This window comes from Salvelinus alpinus, chromosome 5, assembly GCF_045679555.1.
Source record: "Salvelinus alpinus chromosome 5, SLU_Salpinus.1, whole genome shotgun sequence".
Classification (NCBI taxonomy): Eukaryota; Metazoa; Chordata; class Actinopteri; order Salmoniformes; family Salmonidae; genus Salvelinus; species Salvelinus alpinus.
Window position 1 is genome coordinate 61,640,376 of NC_092090.1, and position 24,239 is coordinate 61,664,614.

General features: G+C 45.2%; 1 protein-coding gene across 2 annotated transcripts; it reads left to right on the forward strand.

The window, feature by feature from the left end:
* Positions 1 to 24: 24 nt before the first annotated feature.
* fbxo4 (F-box protein 4) lies at positions 25 to 3,405 on the forward strand. 2 transcript variants are annotated; one of them, XM_071402554.1, is made up of 7 exons: positions 25 to 343; positions 680 to 918; positions 1,282 to 1,505; positions 1,840 to 1,915; positions 2,048 to 2,220; positions 2,546 to 2,751; positions 2,838 to 3,405. In XM_071402554.1, exons 1-7 carry the CDS (start codon positions 185 to 187, stop codon positions 2,919 to 2,921), a joined length of 1,161 nt encoding a protein of 386 aa, XP_071258655.1. In that variant the 5' UTR covers positions 25 to 184; the 3' UTR covers positions 2,922 to 3,405. The 2 variants fall into 2 exon arrangements, with proteins under 2 accessions (XP_071258655.1, XP_071258656.1); XM_071402555.1 differs by lacking the exon at positions 25 to 343 and adding an exon at positions 424 to 445.
* Positions 3,406 to 24,239: the final 20,834 nt, after the last annotated feature.

Below are 24,239 nucleotides of genomic sequence, written 5' to 3' on the forward strand. Positions count from 1 at the left end.
ACCACAATGCATCTCTTTCACGCCAACAACAAGGAAGTGGGTGAACTGCTAACTACAAGAAACTTCAGCTTCGTTGTCAACTTCGCTTTTCACAGTAGCTAGCACCCTATTTGAGCTTTGATAAATGTTTAGCACATAGAGGACAGCACAGACTCATTATTATTCTTACCAAATCAAAAGCAAGATGTCGGGGGAAAGTCAGCGCGACGAATCTATAGTTATACGAAGTCTCAGACAGTTCCGAGAGAAGTACTTCAATGCAAGGAAAAACGTCAATGGTCAGGCGCATGCAGCAGAAGTCACCAGTGAAGATACCTCGCCGTGCTTTTTGGACTGTTTACCCGTAAGATACAGGCCTTATGAAAGCCAGGTGGCTACTTCACAAGATTAGATTTTTTGTTGTTGTAGGGTAACCTACAACAAATGAGAAATGCTATAACATACAGTGAGTATAGGGCAAGTAACGTGTAATATTTTAATTTGAGAAATGTACTGGTCATCCATATGCATTGGGTGGGTAACCTATTAGGCCAGAGCCTTACTTATTGGACCAGTTCAGGTAGTCCAAGTCCATTTTCTTTCGTTTGGTGGTGCTTATGACTCATCAAAACAATCGTATGCGCCATCATCAACCAGCAGATTCAATTCTTCACTCCTCTATCCCTCTCTCTCACTACAGGTGGACCTACAGTTCCTGATCATGACCCTACTGTCTCCTGTGGACCTCTGTCGTCTGGGGGCCACTAGTAGCTACTGGGGGGCTATGGTCAGAGATCCCTTACTATGGAGATACTTTCTGGTCAGGGACATGCCTAAATGGCCCTCCATCAACCATGTGACCATGCCCCGGTTAGAGGCCTTACACACTCCTCTGTGTGTGGGGGAGATGGAGAAGCCAGGTCATGACTTCATGACAGAGTAGGTACTGTTCTGAAACTCTGGTATTGTAATGCATGAGGAAGACAGGGATTTACTGTGATATTTGGTAATCTTACCTAAGTTGAATGCACTGACTGATGCTCTGGATAAGAATGTCTGCTAAATGACAAAAATTTAAGTAATGAAGCCTTGTCGAAAGCATATGTAGTCTAGTACCCAGGCTATGGAAAGATTGTGAATGCATTTGGTTGGTAGATTGATTTTCCAGGAGGCCATACAAGTCAAGACTTGTCAAGACATTTTGCTTGAGTCATTGGTCGTCCAAATGTATTAGTCACTCACTTCAGCAATGGAACTGTCCCTCCCTGCCTACCTAAGTAACAATTGCCTGTCTCTTCTTAGTTATCTAAAGGGCTACCCAGCCTGCAGACAGCAATGGTTTCCCCAGAGGCCGCCATACAGCGTTGTGACCTCCTTCCTCCAGTCGCTGGTGCCCACCACCACTGAGCCGCGCTACGCCATGTTTGGCCCCGGCATGGAACAGCTGGATGTCTCCATGGTGACCACGCTCATGAACACCCCAGACGTGCTCCCTGTAGCAGGGATACCCCAGAGACAGATCAACGGTGGGTTACCCACTGTCCTCTCTGATCCATCCTTTTACAGGGTGAACCTCCTCGAGACGTTCTGTTGCAGGCGAAAGCTAAATAGACACAGTTACAATAAACATCCACCATATTGGTGTTACCTGAATTGTATTTGCTTACAATAATCTCAACAGCTGAATGCTGAATAGGTAAGTTAGGTACATTACATGGCGAACCGTAGTAAAACCATCCTGCACTAGTACTGACCAACCAGAAGCAGTTGCCAAGTTCTGTGCTGTGGTGGGCGGCCCACCTAAAGCCGTTGTTTTTTGGTGGGGGCTCACCAACTAAACAAAACCAATGTTTTTTCCAGGTATTGGATCTGGGATTAGTTACGTGTACAAAAACCAGCACAAATTCAACATTCTGACTCTCTACTCAACCAACAGGTTAGTGTTATCAGTATTGTCCGTCTATGACTGATTTGGGATGTAGTGTTACCATTCAAGGTATTGCAATGGCGCTCATGTGCATGCGTGTGTGTATATGTCTACCATTACCCGTTGTGGTGGTGTGTACAGGGCCGAGAGGGAGAGAGCCCGCACGGAACAGCAGAGTGTCAGCAACAAACTCTTCATCCAGGAGGGAACGGACCAATCAGGACACCCACATTTTAGCCCCACCCCTCAGGTCCAGGAAGTGTGTCAGGCGGTGGATGGGTTCATCTATGTGGCCAACGCAGAGCCAGGAAGAGGTAATAGCAAGATTCCATTACATTCCTCATACTTGCTCCTGTTCCTAGGGCCTTGTTGCCGAGCCAGAGAAAAGTGAGCCCAAAGCCCCATTCCATTACTATCGCCTGCATCTGCAACCCTAGGGCCTTGTCTCCTTGCAGGCTTTTTGGTCATTTAGCAGATGCTTACTCTTTATTTGTGACACAATGTAATCACGATTTTCTGTATTCCAATCTCAACTGTATGTGTCATGCCGTGCATTAGAAATTATGCAGCTGTTTATGGCAACATCTCTACAACTGCCCTGTCAAAATGTCACCACATGATGTGTCTGTCTCCTATTAGGTTATGAGGGGGAGGTGGAGTGGGCTCAGATCCAGGCGTTGGTGGACCCTGCCTTAGGCTCATCCTCCAGACCCCTCCTGGTCCTGTCCTGTGTGTCCAGAGAGGAACCAGACCAGATCAGAACCACCAGCTCCAATAGTACTAGAACCCCCTGTGTGGATATGGCTCAGAGACTCTGCTTGCCCATGCTGCCCAACCCCTGGATGGTGAGTCTGTCTATCTGTCTGTCTGTGTAGTGTGTCTGTCTTGTCTGTGTGAAATACCCTTTATATTTGGCCATGTCTCTTTCCAGGTTCAGGACACAGTAGCAGAGTCTCTGTCTGGTGTCTTAGATGGGATCTCCTGGCTGCTGGGGTGTTCTGGTCTCAGGCTGTAACTATCTGTCCAAGGAAAAACCTTCAGGACAGAAACAACACACTAAAGAACCGGCACAAATGCTTCTGAAGGAATATTTTCCCTCTGATGTGCTTTGTATCAATGAATCACATAAAAAAAAGTTATTATTGGGGAAAAACTGTGTATTTTTTTTTGCCAATAGTGGGTTGTACACAAATAAAACACAGGTTTTTACTCTAGCTATGGTACTGTAATTAATATTACGAAGATGAATGAATAATTTTGATATTACTACTACTGTGTACTTTAGAATAATATTGATGTGGCAATAAATTCTATTTTTTGATACCTTTTATTTAGGGAAATCATGCAATTATTGGTCTATTTCTTTCATATAATTTATGCAATTTTATACTATGAAATGTGCATTGTTTTCTTTTCTTTAATTGTTCATATTCATATTGTTATTTACCCCTCTATAAGTTGTTATAAAGGAACTGAAAATACATGCATGTGTATGTACCTCAGTGAAGTGTTGTTTCTTTCAGGACTGTGAGTTTGGAGTACATGTGGAATAGTCCACTGTTTACCAAATGGTGGGTTGTGGCTGATTTTGTTTTCGGTTGTGGTTAAAGACCAAGTTTTGTTTATTCATTGTGTCAAAGTAGAATTCCAAAAGCTTTTGGTGGGTCACAGCACAGAAGCATTGGTGAGCTGAGTGTGTGGAACAGACAGGCATTTGCTCTGTAGTTCATCTTATTTGTCTAAAGTGGCTTCCAACCCTTTTAATTTCTTCCTTTATTTGCACCAATGTAAAAAAAAATATATATATTGCTGCTGGCTTGCTTCTGAAGCTAAGCAGGGTTGGTCCTGGTCAGTCCCTGGATGGGAGACCAGGTGCTGCTGGAAGTGGTGTTGGAGGGCCAGTAGGAGGCACTCTTTCCTCTGGTCTAAACAAAGATCCCAATGCCCCAGGGCAGTGATTGGGGACACTGCTCTGTGTAGGGTGCCGTCTTTCGGATGGGACGTTAAACAGGTGTCCTGACTCTCTGAGGTCATTAAAGATCCCATGGCACTTATCGTAAGAGTAGGGGTGTTAACCCCGGTGTCCTGGCTAAATTCCCAATCTGGCCCTCAACCATCACGGTCACCTAATAATCCCCAGTTTACAATTGGCTCATTCATCCCCCTCCTCTCCCCTGTAACTATTCCCCAGGTCGTTGCTGCAAATGAGAACGTGTTCTCAGTCAACTTACCTGGTAAAATAACGGAAAAATAAAAAAATATATACACTACCATTCAAAAGTTTGGGGTCACTTAGAAATGTCCTTGTTTTTGAAAGAAAAGCATATTTCTTGTCCATTAAAATAACATCAAATTGATCAGAAATACAGTGTTGACATTTTTAATGTTGTAAATTACTATTGTAGCTGGAAACGGCTGATTTTTTATGGAATATCTACACAGGCGTACAGAGGCCCAATATCAGCAACAATCACTCTTGTGTTACAATGGCACGTTGTGTTAGCTAATCCAGGTTTATCATTTTAAAAGGCTAATTGATAATTAGAAAACCCTTTTGCAATTATGTTAGCACAGCTGAAAACGGTTGTTCTGATTAAAGAAGGAGTAAAACTGGCCAAAAGACTAGTTGAGTACCTGGAGCATGAGCATTTCTGGGTTCGATTACAGGCTCAAAATGGCCAGAAACAAATAACTTTATTTTGAAACTCGTTTACATCTACTCTGTACATGGCACAAGTCATTTTTCCAACAATTGTTTACAGACAGATTATTTCACTTATAATTCACTGTATCACAATTCCAGTGGGTCAGAAGTTTACATACACTAAGTTGACTGTGCCTTTAAACAGCTTGGAAAATTCTAGTAAATGATGTCATGGCCTTAGGAGATTCTGATAGGCTAATTGGCATAATTTGAGTCAATTGGAGGTGTACCTGTGTGTATTTCAAGGCCTACCTTCAAACTCAGTGCCTCTTTGTTTGACATCATGGAAAAATCAAAAGAAATCAGCCAAGACCTCAGAAAAAAAAATTGTAGACCTCCACAAGTCTGGTTCATCCTTGAGTGCAATTTCCAAACGCCTGAATATACCACGTTAATCTGTACAAACAATAGTGTGCAAGTATAAACACCATGGGACCACGCAGCCATCATACCGCTCAGGAAGGAGACGCGTTCTGTCTCCTAGAGATGAACGTACTTTGGTGCGAAAAGTGCAAATCAATCCCAGAACAACAGCAAAGGACCTTGTGAAGATGCTGGAGGAAACAGGTACAAAAGTATCTATATCCACAGTAAAACGATTCCTATATCGACATAACCTGAAAGGCTGCTCAGCAAGGAAGAGGCCACTGCTCCAAAACCGCCATAAAAAAAGCCAGACTACGGTTTGCAACTGCACATGGGGACAAAGATTGTTCTTTTTGAGGAAATGTCCTCTGGTCTGATGAAACAAAAATAGAACTGTTTGGCCATAATGACCATCGTTATGTTTGGAGAAAAAAGGGGGAGGCTTGCAAGCTGAAGAACACCAACCTTGAAGCACGGGGGTGGCGGCATCATGTTGTGGGAGTGCTTTGCTGCAGGAGGCATCATGAGGGAGGAAAATGATGTGGATATATTGAAGCAACATCAAGACATCAGTCAGGAAGTTAAAGCTTGGTCGCAAATGGACCCTCCAAATGGACAATGACCCCAAGCAAACTTCCAAAGTTGTGGCAAAATGGCTTAAGGACAACAAAGTCAAGGTATTGGAGTGGCCATCACAAATCCCTGACCTCAATCCTATAGAAAATTTGTGGGCAGAACTGAAAAAGCATGTGCGAGCAAGGAGGCTTACAAACCTGACTCAGTTACACCAGCTCTGTCTGGAGGAATGGGCCAAAATTCACCCAATTTATTGTGGGAAGTTTGTGGAAGGCTACCTGAAATGTTTTATCTAAGTTAAACAATTTAAGTTAAAGTTGACCCAAGTTAAACAATCTAATTGAGTGTATGTAAACTTCTAACCCACTGGGAATGTGATGAAATAAAAGCTGAAATAAATCATTCTCTCTAATATTATTCAGACATTTCACTTTCTTAAAATAAAGTGGTGATCCTAACTGACCTAAGACAGGGAATTTTTACGAGGATTAAATGTCAGGAATTGTGAAAAACTGAGTTTCAATGTATTTGGCTGAGGTGTATGTAATCTTCTGACTTCAACTATATTTATATATGAAGAAGAAATGGACACCTTTCACCTCTTCCATGTTTTCAGATGAGTGCAGACTGGAAGGAGAGGAGACAAAGAGAGGAAGCCATTTTAACGTTTTGAGATGCACCCCCTGCCTCAGGTTGCTACACCAGTTCTAGGTGGTTATTTTTCTCTGAGGTCAGCATTGGCACGCTGAAATGAATTCACATCTGTCTGACAGGGGAAGGCGAATGTTCAAGTTTCCATCACCAGGGAGCAGGCCTGCTCCTGCTTCTCAGGGCCAGGGGAAGCTGTGTAGAATGTAGACTAGTTGGAGCTTGTTGTGTGAAAAACAAAACCTACAATTTCTAAACACAATCAAGAATGAACTGTTTGTTGAAAGATAAAGCATGGATGTTATTGTCTGATACAGTACATTAAGAGCCTGAGCCCCATGAAACCCCTGGCTGGTATAGATTGAAAGAGGTGTATAAGAGAGTTGACCAAATTACCTCTTTCATAAACCCTGTTCAAATACAGTTCTTTGAAAATGCACCAGATGTTTCTATTCCCTCTAACTTCTCTCTGACGAACCATGCTTTGGTAGGTGACCATGATACTACAGTAGCACCTTTGCTCTGCCCTATCCATTCATGTCAGATATGGGCGGACAGGAAACCGAGTGCCTTTGATCATTTTGTTTTATTCATGTCCCTTGTGGAAGTAAGCAGCTGATTTTCATCCCTCCCTTGCACACACTGTCAACCGTAATAGGATAATGTGCCAAAGTCAATGAAGCACTGATGTACTTTAACGCCTGTCTTTTGTTCTAGTTCCCTTGGCAACAAAGTGGAGAATCGTCTCCCAAACCTTCTCTTTTCTGCACCCCCGCCTCAAAAGGTCGCAAAATTGTAGTAATCATTGTCACGGAAATACAGATTTAGAATGCAGTCATAATTGGTGCAATTTGGGTGCATTAAATCCAGTGTGAATAGAGAAGGGAGATGGCAGCAGCGCTCTCTAGATGGTGAAATCAGACTGGACGTCATAGAGGAAGAGTGAGGGCTTTACTGTGACAACGGCCCCTTTTATAGAGCAGGCTGCTCTAAACAGGATGTACAGTTGAAGTCGGAGGTTTACATACACCTGAGCCTAATACATTTCAACTCAGTTTTTCACAATTCCTGGCATTTAATTAATCCTAGTAAAAATTCCCTGTCTTAGGTCAGTTAGGAACACCACTTTATTTAAAAAATGTGAAATGTCAGAATAATAGTAGAGAGAATTATTTATTTCAGCTTTTATTTATTTCATCACATTCCCAGTGGGTCAGAAGTTTACATACACTCAATTAGTATTTGGTAGCATTGCCTTTAAATTGTTTAACTTGGGTCAAACGTTTCGGGTAGCATTCCATAAGCTTCCCACAATAAGTTGGGTGAATTTTGGCCCATTCCTCCTGACAGAGCTGGTGTAACTGAGTCAGGTTTGTAGGCCTCCTTGCTCGCACACGCTTTTTCAGTTCTGCCCATAGATTTTCTATAGGCTTGAAGTCAGGGCTTTGTGATGGCCACTCCAATACCTTGACTTTGTTGTCCTTAAGCCATTTTGCCACAACTTTGGAAGTATGCTTGGGGTCATTGTCCATTTGGAAGACCCATTTGCGACAAAGCTTTAACTTCCTGACTGATGTCTTGCGATGTTGCTTCAATATATCCACAGAATTTTCATTCCTCATGATGCCATCTATTTTGTGAAGTGCACCAGTCCCTCCTGTAGGAAAGCACCCCCACAACATGATGCTGCCACCCCCTTGCTTCACGGTTGGGATGGTGTTCTGCAGCTTGCAAGCCTCCCCCTTTTTCCTCCAAACATAACAATGGTCATTATGGCCAAAAAGTTATATTTTTGTTTGCAGTTGCAAACCGTAGTGTGGCTTTTTTATGGCCGTTTTGGAGCAATGGCTTCTTCCTTGCTGAGCGGCCTTTCAGGTTATGTCGATATAGGACTCGTTTTACTGTGGATATAGATACTTTTGTACCCATTTCCTCCAGCATCTTCACAAGGTCCTTTGCTGTTGTTCTGGGATTGATTTGCACTTTCGCACCAAAGTACGTTCATCTCTAGGAGACAGAACGTGTCTCCTTCCTGAGCTGTATAACGGCTGCGTGGTCCCATGGTGTTTATACTTGCGTACTATTGTTTGTACAGATGAACGTGGTACTTTCAGGCGTTTGGAAATTGCTCCCAAGGATGAACCAGACTTGTGGAGGTCTACAATTTTTTTTTCTGAGGTCTTGGCTGATTTCTTTAGATTTTTCCATGATGTCAAGCAAAGAGGCACTGAGTTTGAAGGTAGGCCTTGAAATACACACAGGTACACCTCCAATTGACTCAAATTCTGTCAATTAGCATATCAGAAGCTTCTAAAGCCATGACATCATTTACTGGAATTTTCCAAGCTGTTTAAAGGCACAGTCAACTTGGTGTATGTAAACTTCTAGCCCACTGGAATTGTAATACAGTGAAATAATCTGCCTGTAAACAATTGTTGGAAAAATTACTTGTGTCATGCACAAAGTAGACGTCCTAACCGACTTGCCAAAACTATAGTTTGTTAACAAGAAATTTGTGGAGTGGTTGAAAAACAAGTTTTAATGACTCCAACCTAAGTGTATGTAAACTTCCCGACTTCAACTGTATCTCCCTGCTTCTCCCTCTACTCAGTCACTTAAACACACACAGACACAGTCAGCTAGATGTTTTTGGGGTGTGAATGTAATATTGAATAATATTGAAAATGAAACTAATTGCCCCTTCTGCCTTTTCTTCAGTTTCAGTAATATTCAATTATATATTGACAAACTCTGTAGGAGGTTGATTTTACACATTTACAAACTCATGAGTGATCCCTAATTTGAGTGTGTGTGTGTGTGTGTGTGTGTGTGTGTGTGTGTGTGTGTGTGTGTGTGTGTGTGTGTGTGTGTGTGTGTGTGTGTGTGTGTGTGTGTGTGTGTGTGTGTGTGTGTGTGTGTGTGTGTGTGTGTGTGTGTGTGTGTGTGTGCGCATACACCTGTGTGGGTGTTCCACCTAGTGTGGGAACCCCCCATTAGAGCAGGTATGCAGGGAATATTAATATAATTTGTTATTACTTTCTGGCGGTCTGCTGGAGCCCAGTAGATAGCAGGGATGTCTTTTTTGCCTCTACCCACAGAGAGGGAACTGGAGATGGCTTGGATTTGTATGGAATAGGGGTTTAGGGACTGGAGGTTGGACCCAAGGCAGGGACTGAGACTGGAACTAGAGCTGGGGCTAAATCTATACACTTGGAAGGTGGGGCTGGTTCAAGGGTCATGTTCTGGAAGGGGGATGGGTTCCAGATCGACGGCTGCTTCTGGTTTCCTTCCCTCCAGGATGTGTGACGTCTTGTGGAAGAGGAGAGAAGAGAAAGAGAGTATTTGTGTGTGTGAGTGATTAAGTGATTGATTGTCTTTCTCTCTTTCCGGGCTTGGTTTGTGTGGCATCCCAGAGAACCATTTAATAAAGACTGGTGTGAAGAGCCTCACAGCCATCAGCAACAATGCTGGATCAGTGTATGTGTGTGTGTGTGTGCGTCAGTGGGAACAGTGAACAGAACACTACGCACAAACCGATTTACTTCTTCATGCAGTCAATAGTCAGCTGTTACATGTATACAGAATCTGATGTAATTACACAACTGTTATCAAAAACATTACAATTCAATGCAACCATGTGCTATTGGAGAAACTTGAAGTCCCATGGTAGGCTGGAATCCCCTGGTGGGATATATTTGTGCTGTATTATGAGGTGACACAATGTGAACTATTGACAGTTTAACCAAACACAACCATAGGTTCCTAGGTCAGCTCTTGGAGAGGGTGATTAGTAAAATATAGACTAATAGAGGACGCAAACGAAAGGGAGGGAACAAGGACAGCGAAAGAGCAAAGGTCAATGAGGGAGAGCAGAGAAAGACAGAAAGATGTCATTGCCATGATTGCAAAAGATAGTTAAAAATGTTCAGTACACAGCATAAGCGACAAGCTTCCCTTTGCTCGTCTCTTTGTCTCTCTTCTCTGAGTAAATAAGACCAGACCAGGTTTTCCTCAATTTTTATGTCATGTAGGAAATGTATTGAACAGAGAAGTGTGTCCTGTATAGTCTCAATAGTCATATTTGACCTCTTGCCTAGTCTAGCTGGATTTCTGTGTGAGTATGTTTTCTCAGTATAGAATGTAGATACTGTAGTGATGTCAATAACGGTTTGATTAAAGTTGGTTAAAAACATTTTTTTATCAATATAAACAAGTACAAGTCAAACATTAGTGGTTTAAACCCCAAAATTGGCAAAACCCTAAATTCAGCGCTTATGGTTGATTTTGGCATAAGCTGCTTTAAAAAAAAGAGTCTCTTTTACCTTGTCTACCACTCATACATGCACATTGAAACGCACACACACACACTTCCCAAAGGCACTTTTTCTGAGCGTCTCGGGTAAGGTTCCCTTTTCAATCAAAACTTTTAACTGACAAGCAGAATAAATCACTCTTACCCTGGGAGAGAGCATGTTTGAATATGCTGTTTGTTGTTACGTGACTATTTATCCCGCACAGATAGCAAACATGGTTTCATTGATTTCATTGAATCCAAAGTGCAAAAAAACATATTTACCTCACAAATATGCGCATTGAGCATGGGAAATACAATTTGTATTTAAAAAAAAAAAAAAGATTATTAAATGTGCTGTGCACATTCTCCAGTTTTTACTTATATAAATGACTCACGTCGCTTTTATACGTATTGCATCTATCCATCTTATTTTACAGATCTAAATCCACTATATGTGGAATACATAAACAGATAAAAGTCATCAACCCTTCATTCATCCCTTTCTCTCATTTTGCTTTCCAAATCTTTCACTCCTGCACCCAAAGTTTTAGCTTGTGGATTTTTTCCTTTTAAATGTTCTATCTTTTAATTATTTCTTCCTCCCTGGGTGGCTTCCATAATGAATCACTCTTGCTCTGGGAGAGAGGATGTTTGAATATGCTGTTTGTTATTGCCTGACTATTTATCTCACACAGACTACAAACATAGTTTCATTGATTTTATTGAATCCAATGTGCAACAAGTCACATTTACCTTACAAATATGCAGTGCACATTGTCCTGTTTTTATTTAATAGGAGCCAAGTTCTCTTTTATAAATGTACCATCTACATTTTATTTTACAGATCTAAATTTACTAAGTGTGTGTTTTTTTTAAATGCCAATAAAGAGAACCCCTCAGTCACCACCCCTTCATTCATCCCTTTCTCTCATTTGACATTGGATGGTGTATACCATGTGTATCCCATACATATGACTAATACAACTTGAAACTTGATTATGTCAAGCTCCATTCAAGGTAATAATAAAAGTTATCCATGTAGTAATAACAAAGTAAAAGTGATAGGAATGTAAATGCAATTCTATTTTGTTTTCACAATTTTTCAGTCTTGCACCATGTTGATTTAGCTGGGGTGATTTTCTCCTTCTTTTAAACACTCCATCTTTTTCTTTCTCTCTTCCTCCCTGGGTTTCTTCCTCTATTCACTTTCCACCCCCACCTTCCCTCTTTTCATCAGTGTTAAGTCCTCGATTTGTATTCTGTGATAACAGCCAGCATTAAAACACAAACAGACTCTTATAAATTAACATTTGCATGATGCATTCAGTGATTAGAGTGGGCGTCTGTTTTAATTGTCTTGTTTTGCCACTGACTGGGGCTCTAACGCTGCTTCTCTGTAGATCCTCCACATCCAAACAGAAGCTACACCAATTCACTTCAATTTTCCCATCTCAGTCCATCCCTCCATCCGTCCCATGTGGGTTTTCTTTATGCGTCTGACTGGGTAAGGAGTCATGATGCATTGCCTAAATGGCGGGTGAAACCCAGTGTCAGACCCGATGTGAGGCTATTAGTCTTCATCAGATATAGACATGTGTTCTCACATCTTCTCTGTCCCTGTTTAGTAAATGAGATGAATTGGACTTGTGTATAGGGTTCACTTCTTTATGATTTATGTCAGTTCTAAGTATACAAAACCTGATTATTGTCATTTCCAAACACCCGCACACACACACACACACACACACACACACACACACACACACACACACACACACACACACACACACACACACACACACACACACACACACACACACACACACACACACACACACACACACACACTCCTGTCCTTCCCAATAAAAGCATTAATGCCATTACATGCATGTGTGTGTGAAGTGTGAGTGTATGTGTGAGTGAAGCCTGCGGCGCTCTCAGCTCCTGCCATCATAATTCAATAGAGAGCAAGCTGCTGACAGTGGTGGTGAACGGCTACTCACTCGGTGTGAACCCTTACTAAATGCATTATGAGGGACATTAAGTGAATAATAGGAGGATAAATTCCATTTGAATTAAATTAACTAAATTAAACATGGCCTTTGTGGTACAGTTTGCCCCATTCCTCCTGACAGAGCTGGTGTAACTGAGTCAGGTTTGTAGGCCTCCTTGCTCGCACACGCTTTTTCAGTTCTGCCCACAAATTTTCTATAGGATTGAAGTCAGGGCTTTGTGATGGACTCTGTCATGTTTTGTCTTTGATCATGTCTTGTCCCTGTGCTTCCCTCTGCTGGTCTTATTAGGTTCTTTCCCTCTTTCTCTCTCTCTCTCTCCTCCTCCCTCTCTCCCTCTCCCGCTCTCTCTCTCTATCGTTCCGTTCCTGCTCCCAGCTGTTTCTCATTCTCCTAACGACCTCATTTACTCTTTCACACCTGTCCCCTATTTTGCCCTCTTATTAGAGTCCCTATTTCTCCCTCTGTTTTCCGCTTCTGTCCTTGTCGGATTCTTGTTTGATGTTTGCTGTTCCTGTGTCCTTGTTCCGCCCTGTCGTGTTCTTTGCCTTCTTCAGATGCTGCGTGTGAGCAGGTGTCTATGTCAGCTACGGCCAGTGCCTTCCTGAAGCGACCTGCAGTCTGTGGTCGCGTCTCCAGTCGTTCCTCTCTATTGACGAGAGGATTTCAGTTTCCTGTTTTGGATTGACCATTGATAATATCCAGGAGAATCATTATTTGTTTAATACTGGAATAAAGACTCTGTTACTATTACGTCGCTTTTGGGTCCTCATTCACCAGCATAACAGAAGAATCCGACCAAGATGGACCCAGCGACTATGGATTCTCTCAACACTGCCGTCGAGTTCCAGGGAGCAATGCTCGGCAGACACGAGCAGGAATTGTTTGCTGCTCGTCATGCCGTTGAGACCCTGGCCGCTCAGGTCTCCGATCTCTCTGGACAGTTTCAGAGTCTTCGTCTCGTGCCACCAGCTACTTCCTGGTCTTCCGAGTCTCCGGAACCTAGGGTTAATAACCCACCATGTTACTCTGGGCAGCCCACTGAGTGTCGCTCTTTTCTCACCCAGTGTGATATTGTGTTCTCTCTCCAGCCCAACACGTACTCTAGTGAGAGAGCTCGGATCGCTTACGTCATATCACTCCTTACTGGTCGGGCTCGGGAGTGGGGCACAGCTATCTGGGAGGCAAGGGCTGAGTGTTCTAACGATTATCAGAACTTTAAAGAGGAGATGATACGGGTTTTTGATCGTTCAGTTTTTGGGAAGGAGGCTTCCAGGGCCCTGGCTTCCCTAGGTCAAGGTGATCGATCCATAACGGATTACTCTATAGAGTTTCGCACTCTTGCTGCATCCAGTGACTGGAACGAGCCGGCGTTGCTCGCTCGTTTTCTGGAGGGACTCCACGCTGAGGTTAAGGATGAGATTCTCTCCCGGGAGGTTCCTTCCAGCGTGGACTCTTTGATTGCACTCGCCATCCGCATAGAACGACGGGTAGATCTTCGTCACCGAGCTCGTGGAAGAGAGCTCACGTTAACGGTGTTTCCCCTCTCCGCATCTCAACCATCTCCTCCCACCGGCTCAGAGACTGAGCCCATGCAGCTGGGAGGTATTCGCATCTCGACTAAGGAGAGGGAACGGAGAATCACCAACCGCCTTTGCCTCTATTGCGGTTCTGCTGGACATTTTGTCATGTCATGTCCAGTAAAAGCCAGAGCTCATCAGTAAGCGGAGGGCTACTGGTGAGCGCTACTACTCAGGTCTCTCCATCAAGATCCTGTACTACCTTGTCGGTCCATCTACGCTGGACCGGTTCGGCTGCTTCCTGCAGTGCCTTGATAGACTCTGGGGCTGAGGGTTGTTTTATGGACGAAGCATGGGCTCGGAAACATGACATTCCTCTCAGACAGTTAGGGAAGCCCACGCCCATGTTCGCCTTAGATGGTAGTCTTCTCCCCAGTATCAGATGTGAGACACTACCTTTAACCCTCACAGTATCTGGTAACCACAGTGAGACCATTTCCTTTTTGATTTTTCGTTCACCTTTTACACCTGTTGTTTTGGGTCATCCCTGGCTAGTATGTCATAATCCTTCTATTAATTGGTCTAGTAATTCTATCCTATCCTGGAACGTTTCTTGTCATGTGAAGTGTTTAATGTCTGCTATCCCTCCTGTGTCTTCTGTCCCCTCTACTCAGGAGGAACCTGGTGATTTGACAGGAGTGCCGGAGGAATATCGTGATCTGCGCACGGTCTTCAGTCGGTCCAGAGCCAGCTCCCTTCCTCCTCACCGGTCGTATGATTGTTGTATTGATCTCCTTCCGGGGACCACTCCCCCTCGGGGTAGACTATACTCTCTGTCGGCTCCCGAACGTAAGGCTCTCGAGGATTATCTGTCTGTTTCTCTCGACGCCGGTACCGTGGTGCCTTCTTCCTCTCCCGCCGGAGCGGGATTTTTCTTTGTTAAGAAGAAGGACGGTACTCTGCGCCCCTGCGTGGATTATCGAGGGCTGAATGACATAACGGTTAAGAATCGTTATCCGCTTCCCCTTATGTCGTCAGCCTTCGAGATTTTGCAGGGAGCCAGGTGCTTTACTAAGTTGGACCTTCGTAACGCTTACCATCTCGTACGCATCAGAGAGGGGGACGAGTGGAAAACGGCGTTTAACACTCCGTTAGGGCATTTTGAATACCGGGTTCTGCCGTTCGGTCTCGCTAATGCTCCAGCTGTCTTTCAGGCATTAGTTAATGATGTACTGAGAGACATGCTGAACATTTTTGTTTTCGTTTACCTTGACGATATCCTGATTTTTTCACCGTCACTCGAGATTCATGTTCAGCACGTTCGACGTGTACTCCAGCGCCTTTTAGAGAATTGTCTCTACGTGAAGGCTGAGAAGTGCGCCTTTCATGTCTCCTCTGTCACATTTCTCGGTTCTGTTATTTCCGCTGAAGGCATTCAGATGGATCCCGCTAAGGTCCAGGCTGTCAGCGATTGGCCCGTCCCTAAGTCACGTGTCGAGTTGCAGCGCTTTCTCGGTTTCGCTAATTTCTATCGGCGTTTCATTCGTAATTTCGGTCAAGTGGCTGCCCCTCTCACAGCTCTGACTTCTGTCAAGACTTGCTTTAAGTGGTCCGGTTCCGCCCAGGGAGCTTTTGATCTCCTCAAGAAGCGTTTTACATCCGCCCCTATCCTTGTTACTCCTGACGTCACTAAACAATTCATTGTCGAGGTTGACGCTTCAGAGGTGGGCGTGGGAGCCATTCTGTCTCAGCGCTTCCACTCTGACGATAAGGTCCATCCTTGCGCTTACTTTTCTCATCGCCTGTCGCCATCGGAGCGCAACTATGATGTGGGTAACCGCGAACTGCTCGCCATCCGCTTAGCCATAGGCGAATGGCGACAGTGGTTGGAGGGGGCGACCGTCCCTTTTGTCGTTTGGACTGACCATAAGAACCTTGAGTACATCCGTTCGGCCAAACGACTTAATGCACGTCAAGCTCGTTGGGCGTTGTTTTTCGCTCGTTTCGAGTTCGTGATTTCCTATCGCCCGGGAAATAAGAACACCAAGCCTGATGCCTTATCCCGTCTCTTTAGTTCTTCTGTGGCTTCTACCGACCCCGAGGGGATTCTCCCTGAAGGGCGTGTTGTCGGGTTGACTGTCTGGGGAATTGAGAGACAGGTAAAGCAAGCACTCACTCACACTGCGTCGCCGCGCGCTTGTCCTAGTAACCTTCTGTTCGTTCCTGTCTCTACTCGTCTGGCTGTTCTTCAGTGGGCTCACTCTGCCAAGTTAGCTGGCCACCCCGGCGTTCGGGGTACGCTTGCTTCTATTCGCCAGCGGTTTTGGTGGCCTACTCAGGAGCGGGACACGCGTCGTTTCGTGGCTGCTTGTTCGGACTGCGCGCAGACTAAGTCAGGTAACTCTCCTCCTGCCGGTCGTCTCAGACCGCTTCCCATTCCTTCTCGACCATGGTCTCACATCGCCTTAGACTTTATTACCGGTCTGCCTTCGTCTGCGGGGAAGACTGTGATTCTTACGGTTATCGATAGGTTCTCTAAGGCGGCACATTTCATTCCCCTCGCTAAGCTTCCTTCCGCTAAGGAGACGGCACAAATCATCATTGAGAATGTGTTCAGAATTCATGGCCTCCCGTTAGACGCCGTTTCAGACAGAGGTCCGCAATTCACGTCACAGTTTTGGAGGGAGTTCTGTCGTTTGATTGGTGCTTCCGTCAGTCTCTCTTCCGGGTTTCATCCCCAGTCTAACGGTCAAGCAGAAAGGGCCAATCAGTCGATTGGTCGCATATTACGCAGCCTTTCGTTTCGAAACCCTGCGTCTTGGGCAGAACAGCTCCCCTGGGCTGAGTACGCTCACAACTCGCTTCCTTCGTCTGCTACCGGTCTATCTCCGTTTCAGAGTAGTCTTGGGTACCAGCCTCCTCTGTTCTCGTCCCAGCTCGCCGAGTCCAGCGTTCCCTCCGCTCAGGCTTTTGTCCAACGTTGTGAGCGCACCTGGAGGAGGGTCAGGTCTGCACTTTGCCGTTACAGGGCGCAGACTGTGAGAGCCGCCAATAAACGTAGGATTAAGAGTCCTAGGTATTGTCGCGGTCAGAGAGTGTGGCTTTCCACTCGTAACCTTCCCCTTACGACAGCTTCTCGCAAGTTGACTCCACGGTTCATTGGTCCGTTCCGTGTCTCTCAGGTCGTCAATCCTGTCGCTGTGCGACTGCTTCTTCCGCAACATCTTCGTCGCGTCCACCCTGTCTTCCATGTCTCTTGTGTCAAGCCTTTTCTTCGCGCCCCCGTTCGTCTTCCCTCCCCCCCCCCCGTCCTTGTCGAGGGCGCTCCTATTTACAAGGTACGGAAGATCATGGACATGCGTTCTCGGGGACGTGGTCACCAGTACTTAGTGGATTGGGAGGGTTACGGTCCTGAGGAGAGGAGTTGGGTTCCATCTCGGGACGTGCTGGACCGTTCGTTGATTGATGATTTCCTTCGTTGCCGCCAGGGTTCCTCCTCGAGTGCGCCAGGAGGCGCTCGGTGAGTGGGGGGGTACTGTCATGTTTTGTCTTTGATCATGTCTTGTCCCTGTGCTTCCCTCTGCTGGTCTTATTAGGTTCTTTCCCTCTTTCTCTCTCTCTCTCTCCTCCTCCCTCTCTCCCTCTCCCGCTCTCTCTCTCTATCGTTCCGTTCCTGCTCCCAGCTGTTTCTCATTCTCCTAACGACCTCATTTACTCTTTCACACCTGTCCCCTATTTTGCCCTCTTATTAGAGTCCCTATTTCTCCCTCTGTTTTCCGCTTCTGTCCTTGTCGGATTCTTGTTTGATGTTTGCTGTTCCTGTGTCCTTGTTCCGCCCTGTCGTGTTCTTTGCCTTCTTCAGATGCTGCGTGTGAGCAGGTGTCTATGTCAGCTACGGCCAGTGCCTTCCTGAAGCGACCTGCAGTCTGTGGTCGCGTCTCCAGTCGTTCCTCTCTATTGACGAGAGGATTTCAGTTTCCTGTTTTGGATTGACCATTGATAATATCCAGGAGAATCATTATTTGTTTAATACTGGAATAAAGACTCTGTTACTATTACGTCGCTTTTGGGTCCTCATTCACCAGCATAACAGACTCTCCAAAACCTTGACTTTGTTGTCCTTAAGCCATTTTGCCACAATTTTGGAAGTATGCTTGGGGTCATAGTCCATTTGGAAGACCCATTTGCGACAAAGCTTTAACTTCCTGACGGATGTCTTGCGATGTTGCTTCAATATATCCACATAATTTTCCTGATTTTCCATGATGCCATCAATTATATGAAGTGCACCAGTCCCTCCTGCAGCAAAGCACCCCCACAACATGATGCTGCCACCCCCGTGCTTCAAGGTTGGAATGGTGTTCTGCAGCTTGCAAGCCTCCCCCTTTTTCCTCCAAACATAACAATGGTCAATATGGCCAAACAGTTCTATTTTTGTTTCATCAAACCAGAGGACATTTGTTCAAAAAGTACGATCTTTGTCCCCATGTGCAGTTGCAAACCGTAGTCTGGCTTTTTATGGCTGTTTTGGAGCAATCGCTTCTTCCTTGCTGAGCGGCCTTTCAGGTTCATCGCCCACTGAATTATAAGTGAAATAATCTGTCTGTAAACAATTGTTGGAAAAATGACTTGTGTCATGCACAAAGTAGATGTCCTAACCGACTTGCCAAAACTATAGTTTGTTAACAAGAAATTTGTGGAGTGGATGACAAATTTGTTTTAATGACTCCAACCTAAGTGTATGTAAACCTTTGTGGTACAGTTGAGACTGAAAAGACTTGCCATGGGACCCAGATCCTCAGAAAGTTCTACAGCTGCGCCATCGAGAGCATCCTGACCGGTTGCATCATCACCTGGTATGGCAACTGCTCGGCATCTGACAGTAAGGCGCTACAGAGGGTAGTGCGTACGTCCCAGTACATCACTGGGGCCAAGCTTCCTGCCATCCAGGACCTATATACTAGGCGTTATCAGAGGAAAGGCCAAAAAATTGTCAGACTCCAGTCACCCAAGTCATAGACTGTTCTATCTGCTGCCGCACGGCAAGCGGTACAGGAGCGCCAAGTCTAGGCCCAAAAGGCTCCTAAACAGCTTCTACCCCCAAGCCATAAGAATGCTGAACAATTAATCAAATGTCCACCCGGACTATTTACATTGACCCCCCATTTGTTTTTACACTGCTGCTACTTGCTGTTTATTATCTATGCATAGTCACTTTACCCCTACCTACATGTACAAATTACTTAGACCAACCTGTACCCCCGCACATTGACTCGGTACCGGTACCCACTGTATATTTAGCCAGCAGCATACCACCCTGCATACCACTGCTGGCTTGCTTCTGAAGCAAAGCAGGGTTGGTCTTGGTCAGTCCCTGGATGGGAGACCAGGTGGTGTTGGAGGGCCAGTAGGAGGCACTCTTTCCTCTGGTCTAAAAAAATATCCCAATGCCCCACCCTACACTGCCCTGTGTAGGGTGCCATCTTTCGGATGGGATGTTAAACGGGTGTCCTGACTCTCCGAGGTCATTAAAGATCCCATGGCACTTGTAAGAGTAGGGGTGTTAACCCTGGTGTCCTGACTAAATTCCAAATCTGGCCCTCAAACCATCACGGTCACCTAATAATCCCCAGTTTACAATTGGCTCATTCATCCCCCTCCTCTCCCCTGTAACTATTCCCCAGGTTGTTGCTGTAAATGAGAACGTGTTCTGGGTCAACTTACCTGGTAAAATAACAGAAAAACAATATATATTTTTTTAAATATAGCCTCGTTATTGCTATTTTATTGTGTTACTTTTTATAATTTTTTACTTTAGTTTATTTCGTAAATATTTTCTCTTTCTTGAACTGCATTGTTGGTTAAGGGCTTGTAAGTAAGCATTTCACGGTAAGTAACCTGTTCTGACAAAGCCTGATTAAAAGTATTGTTTTCATGTCTTGTTCAGCCTTAGTGCTATATTTAGTTGTGTGCAATTGCTCTTCTTTCATCGCCCACTGTAGCCTATTGACCCTGTTCAACAAGGCCAACAACACTCATTTTGCACTATCTGTTGTTGTGTTGTGGAACACGATGCAGTTTTTCCACAGTCATGTTAATTACCAACTAAAATTGTTGTCCAAAAATCCAATAAAAGCATTGTAGCGGGGCCCAGAGGACAATACAGAAAAACAGCCTGGCTCCAGACTTGCTCTTCAGTACAAGAGCGAGGTGGACCTCGGCCATATGGGTTAGCTGTATTGTTCTCATGTCACATTTAATTTACTCTCACGACCCCCTCCCCCATGATCATTCAGAGGTGAACCAAAAGGGAACAAAACAACCAAATAATCTATTCTTTCTTATTTTTTAGCCCCAACCCTTTTTTACGTGGATTTAATGGAGTGGCCCTCCATCCAGTCAAAGCTCTGGTGTACTGTGCTTTTAAATAACACAATTGAAAAGAGGGTTGTTCCACACACCTTATATCCCAGGTGTATAGAGGAAAAAACATGTTGATACATTGTGATGGATCATACCAGTGTAGGATTGCAAAACTCCGGTAATTTTCCCACAGTCCCAGGTTTTCCAGAAGTCCTGGTTGGAGGGTTCCGGATTTCCTGCTTATTCTCTCCCTATTCCGGGAGTCTTCCAACCAGGTTTTCTGGAAAACCAGGGAATTTTGGGACAGTTGCCAGATCTTTGCAACCTTATATAAGGGTAACGGATTTTCTTTGCCAAATATCACACTGTCTTGAACTCAAAGCAATAGCGTCACGTGTAGCCCCAATCTCTGACCTCACAGCAAAATTGAGTGAATACTCCCAGTTTGAATTGCAAACAGAGAGATGCATTTCCCGAAAACACATTAACAGATGCACTGGGGTTGGGGAGTCCTTCCCCTTTTACACTCATCCCTCCATATTTTGTTACATCGGATCCATCCCGCTCATCTGCACAGCGTTTTATGCACAGAAGAGAGAAAAACAGGGGAAGCCGTAACTTCTGAGCCCCTATCAATCTATCCTTCTGCAGCACAATTTATATCAGCAGAGCAATCTGGAGGCAAACATAGAAATGGCACATGGCCAGAAAAACCGAGCTGCTGCCCTCAGCTGCTGAGCACTTTGGATATTACAGGCATTTTCTACCAGCCATAGTTATGCAGGCCGAGGCATGCATGCAAAATGCAGCATGGCAGATTCCACACCAGCAAGCAAATGCCTAGATTGTCAAATTAATAGGGAAAATGTCTATGCATGCATTGATATATGAGAATTGTATTTTATGTGGGTATTTGGAAGAGAGAGAAAGAAAGATAGTGTTCCAATAAGGGCTGCAGTATGATTTGTAGTTTTCACAGTGTAACTATCCCAGCTAGCACATAATGTTCTGAGAACCATATGTTTCTTAGAATGTCGTTGTCCTGTGGTTATTTTGCATAAAACCTTCCCACAACGTTCTGGGAGGGAAAGGTGCAGGAAAGTTGCTTGGCTTTTTAACATTCTCAGCACATTTAAGGAACTTGACAAAATTACGTAATTTTCTTGGTATTTCATTACTTTAACAGAACGTTTCCTAAAACTTCAACATTGTTACATTTAATAGAAATGTTGGTAATGTTTTAGGAATGTTATCCAACTGGTTTGACATTGGGAATGTTCTCAAATAGTTCAGAGAACGTTAAGAAACAACGTTCTCCTGTGGGAATTGAAATACTTCAGCATAACGTTTCGACCGGGTTTCCTCATTGTTCTATTTAAAGTAACGTTCTCAAATTGTTCCGAGAACGTTAAGAAACAAAGTTCTTCTGGGGGAATTTCAATACTTCAGCATAATGTTTCCTACAGGATTCCTCGTGGTTCTATTTAAAATCATGTTCTCAGAATGTTTAGCGAACGTTAAGAAACAACGTTCTTCTTTGGGAATTTCAGTACTTCAGAATAACGTTTTCTGCAGGTTTGTTCGTGGTTCTATTTAAAATCATGTTCTCAGAACATTAAGAAAACTTTTCATAAGATAACACAAGAAAACATTAGTATTGTTTAAAAAAACGTGCTAAGAATGTTATAAAAAAATGTGTTAAGTGTGTTCAGGAGGGTTGGCCGCACCCACTAATTGGCCACACCTGATCTTAATGAGTGCTTGTTTCCTTTGAAATGGGGTTCGTTTGAATAGACTAAAATGAACAGCTTTGTATGAGTTAAAAAACATGGCATGCTAACTCTATCCTGGTGGTACAGTGGACTAATTCCATGGATAGAAAACAGAAGATCATATGTTCATATCTCACTGATTGAATCCTTGCCACATTAATAAATTAATCATGCAAACACATTTATTTTTCAGCAAGTTAATTTCCATGTGTCACTATCTGTGCTTGGAGTATGAAACATTTAACCTAAGCTAGCGGTATTATTAAAAGTCTGATTGAAACACTCAGTGAAAGTTAAAAAAAACTCAAAATAACCTATAATTTCTGTTCTCAGAACAAAAATAAAACCTCCCTGTCACGCCCTGGCCTTAGTTATCTTTGTTTTCTGTATTATTTTAGTTAGGTCAGGGTGTGACATGGGGGATGTTTGTGTGTATTTGTCTCGTCTTGGGTGGTTGTATTGTATAGGGGGTTTTGTAGAGTGTATGGGGTTGTGTTCAGTGTAGGTGTTTAGGAAAGTCTATGGTTGCCTGGTTTGGTTCTCAATCAGAGACAGCTGTTTATTGTTGTCTCTGATTGGGAGCCATATTTAAGGCAGCCATAGGCATTAGGCTGTTGTGGGTAATTGTCTATGTCTATGTTGCATGTGTGCACGTAGTTTGTTTAGCTTCACGATCGTTTGTTGTTTTTGTTCGTTTGTAAGTGTTTTGTTTGTCTTCATTAAAGAAGATGTATTTCTCTCACGCTGCGCCTTGGTCCACTCTTCCTCAAAGTTATGACGACCGTGACAGAACTACCCACCATACCAGGACCAAGCAGCGTGTCAAGCAGCAGCAGGAGCAACATACACAGGATTCATGGACTTGGGAGGAGATACTGGATGGTAAGGGACCTTGGGCACAACCGGGAGAATATCGCCTCCCTCGTGAAGAGCTGGAGGCAGCTAAAGCCGAGAGGAGGCGATATGAGGAGGCAGCACGGAAGCAAGGCTGGAAGCCCGCGAGTCAAACCCAAACATTTCTTGGGGGGGTGGCTACAAGGGAGTGTGGCGAAGTCAGGTAGGAGACCTGCGCCAACTCCCTGTGCTTACCGTGGAGTGCGAGAGTACGGGCAGACACCGTGTTATGCGGTAGAGAGCACGGTGTCTCCTGTACGGGTGCATAGCCCGGTGCGGTACATACCAGCTCCTCGTATCAGCCGGGCTAGATTGGGCATTGAGCCAGGTGCCATGAGGCCGGCTCAACGCGTCTGGTCTCCAGTGCGTCTCCTCGGGCCGGCATACATGGCACCAGCCTTACGCATGGTGTCCCCGGTTCGCCAACACAGCCCAGTGCGGGTTATTCCACCTCCCCGCACTGGTCGGGCTACGGGGAGCATTCAACCAGGTAAGGTTGGGCAGGCTCAGTGCTCAAGGGAGCCAGTACGCCTGCACGGTCCGGTATATCCGGCGCCACCTCCCCGCCCCAGCCCAGTACCACCAGTGCCTACACCACGCACCAAGCCACCTGTGCGTCTCCAGAGTCCTGTGCGTCCTGTTGCTGCTCCCCGCACTAGCCTTGAGGTGCGTGTCCTTAGCCCGGTACCTCCAGTTCCGGCACCACGCACCAGGCCTACTGTGCGCCTCAGCCGGCTAGAGTCTGCCCAGCGTCGCCTGCACTGCCCGTCTGCCCAACGCCGTCTGAGCTGTCCGTCTGCCAAGCGCCGCCTGCGCTGCCCATCTGCCCAGAGCCGCCTGAACTGCCCGTCTGTCCTGAGCCTTCAAAGCCGCCCGTCTGTCCTGAGCCTTCAAAGCCGCCCGTCTGTCCTGAGCCTTCAAAGCCGCCCGTCTGTCCTGAGCCGCTAGAGCCGCCCGTCTGTCCTGAGCCGCTAGAGCCGCCCGTCTGTCCTGAGCCGCCAGAGCCGTCCGTCAGTCAGGAGCCGCCAGAGCCGTCCGCCAGACAGGAGCAGCCAGAGCCGCCCGCCAGACAGGAGCAGCCAGAGCCGCCCGCCAGACAGGAGCAGCCAGAGCCGCCCGCCAGACAGGAGCAGCCAGAGCCGCCCGCCAGACAGGAGCAGCCAGAGCCGCCCGCCAGACAGGAG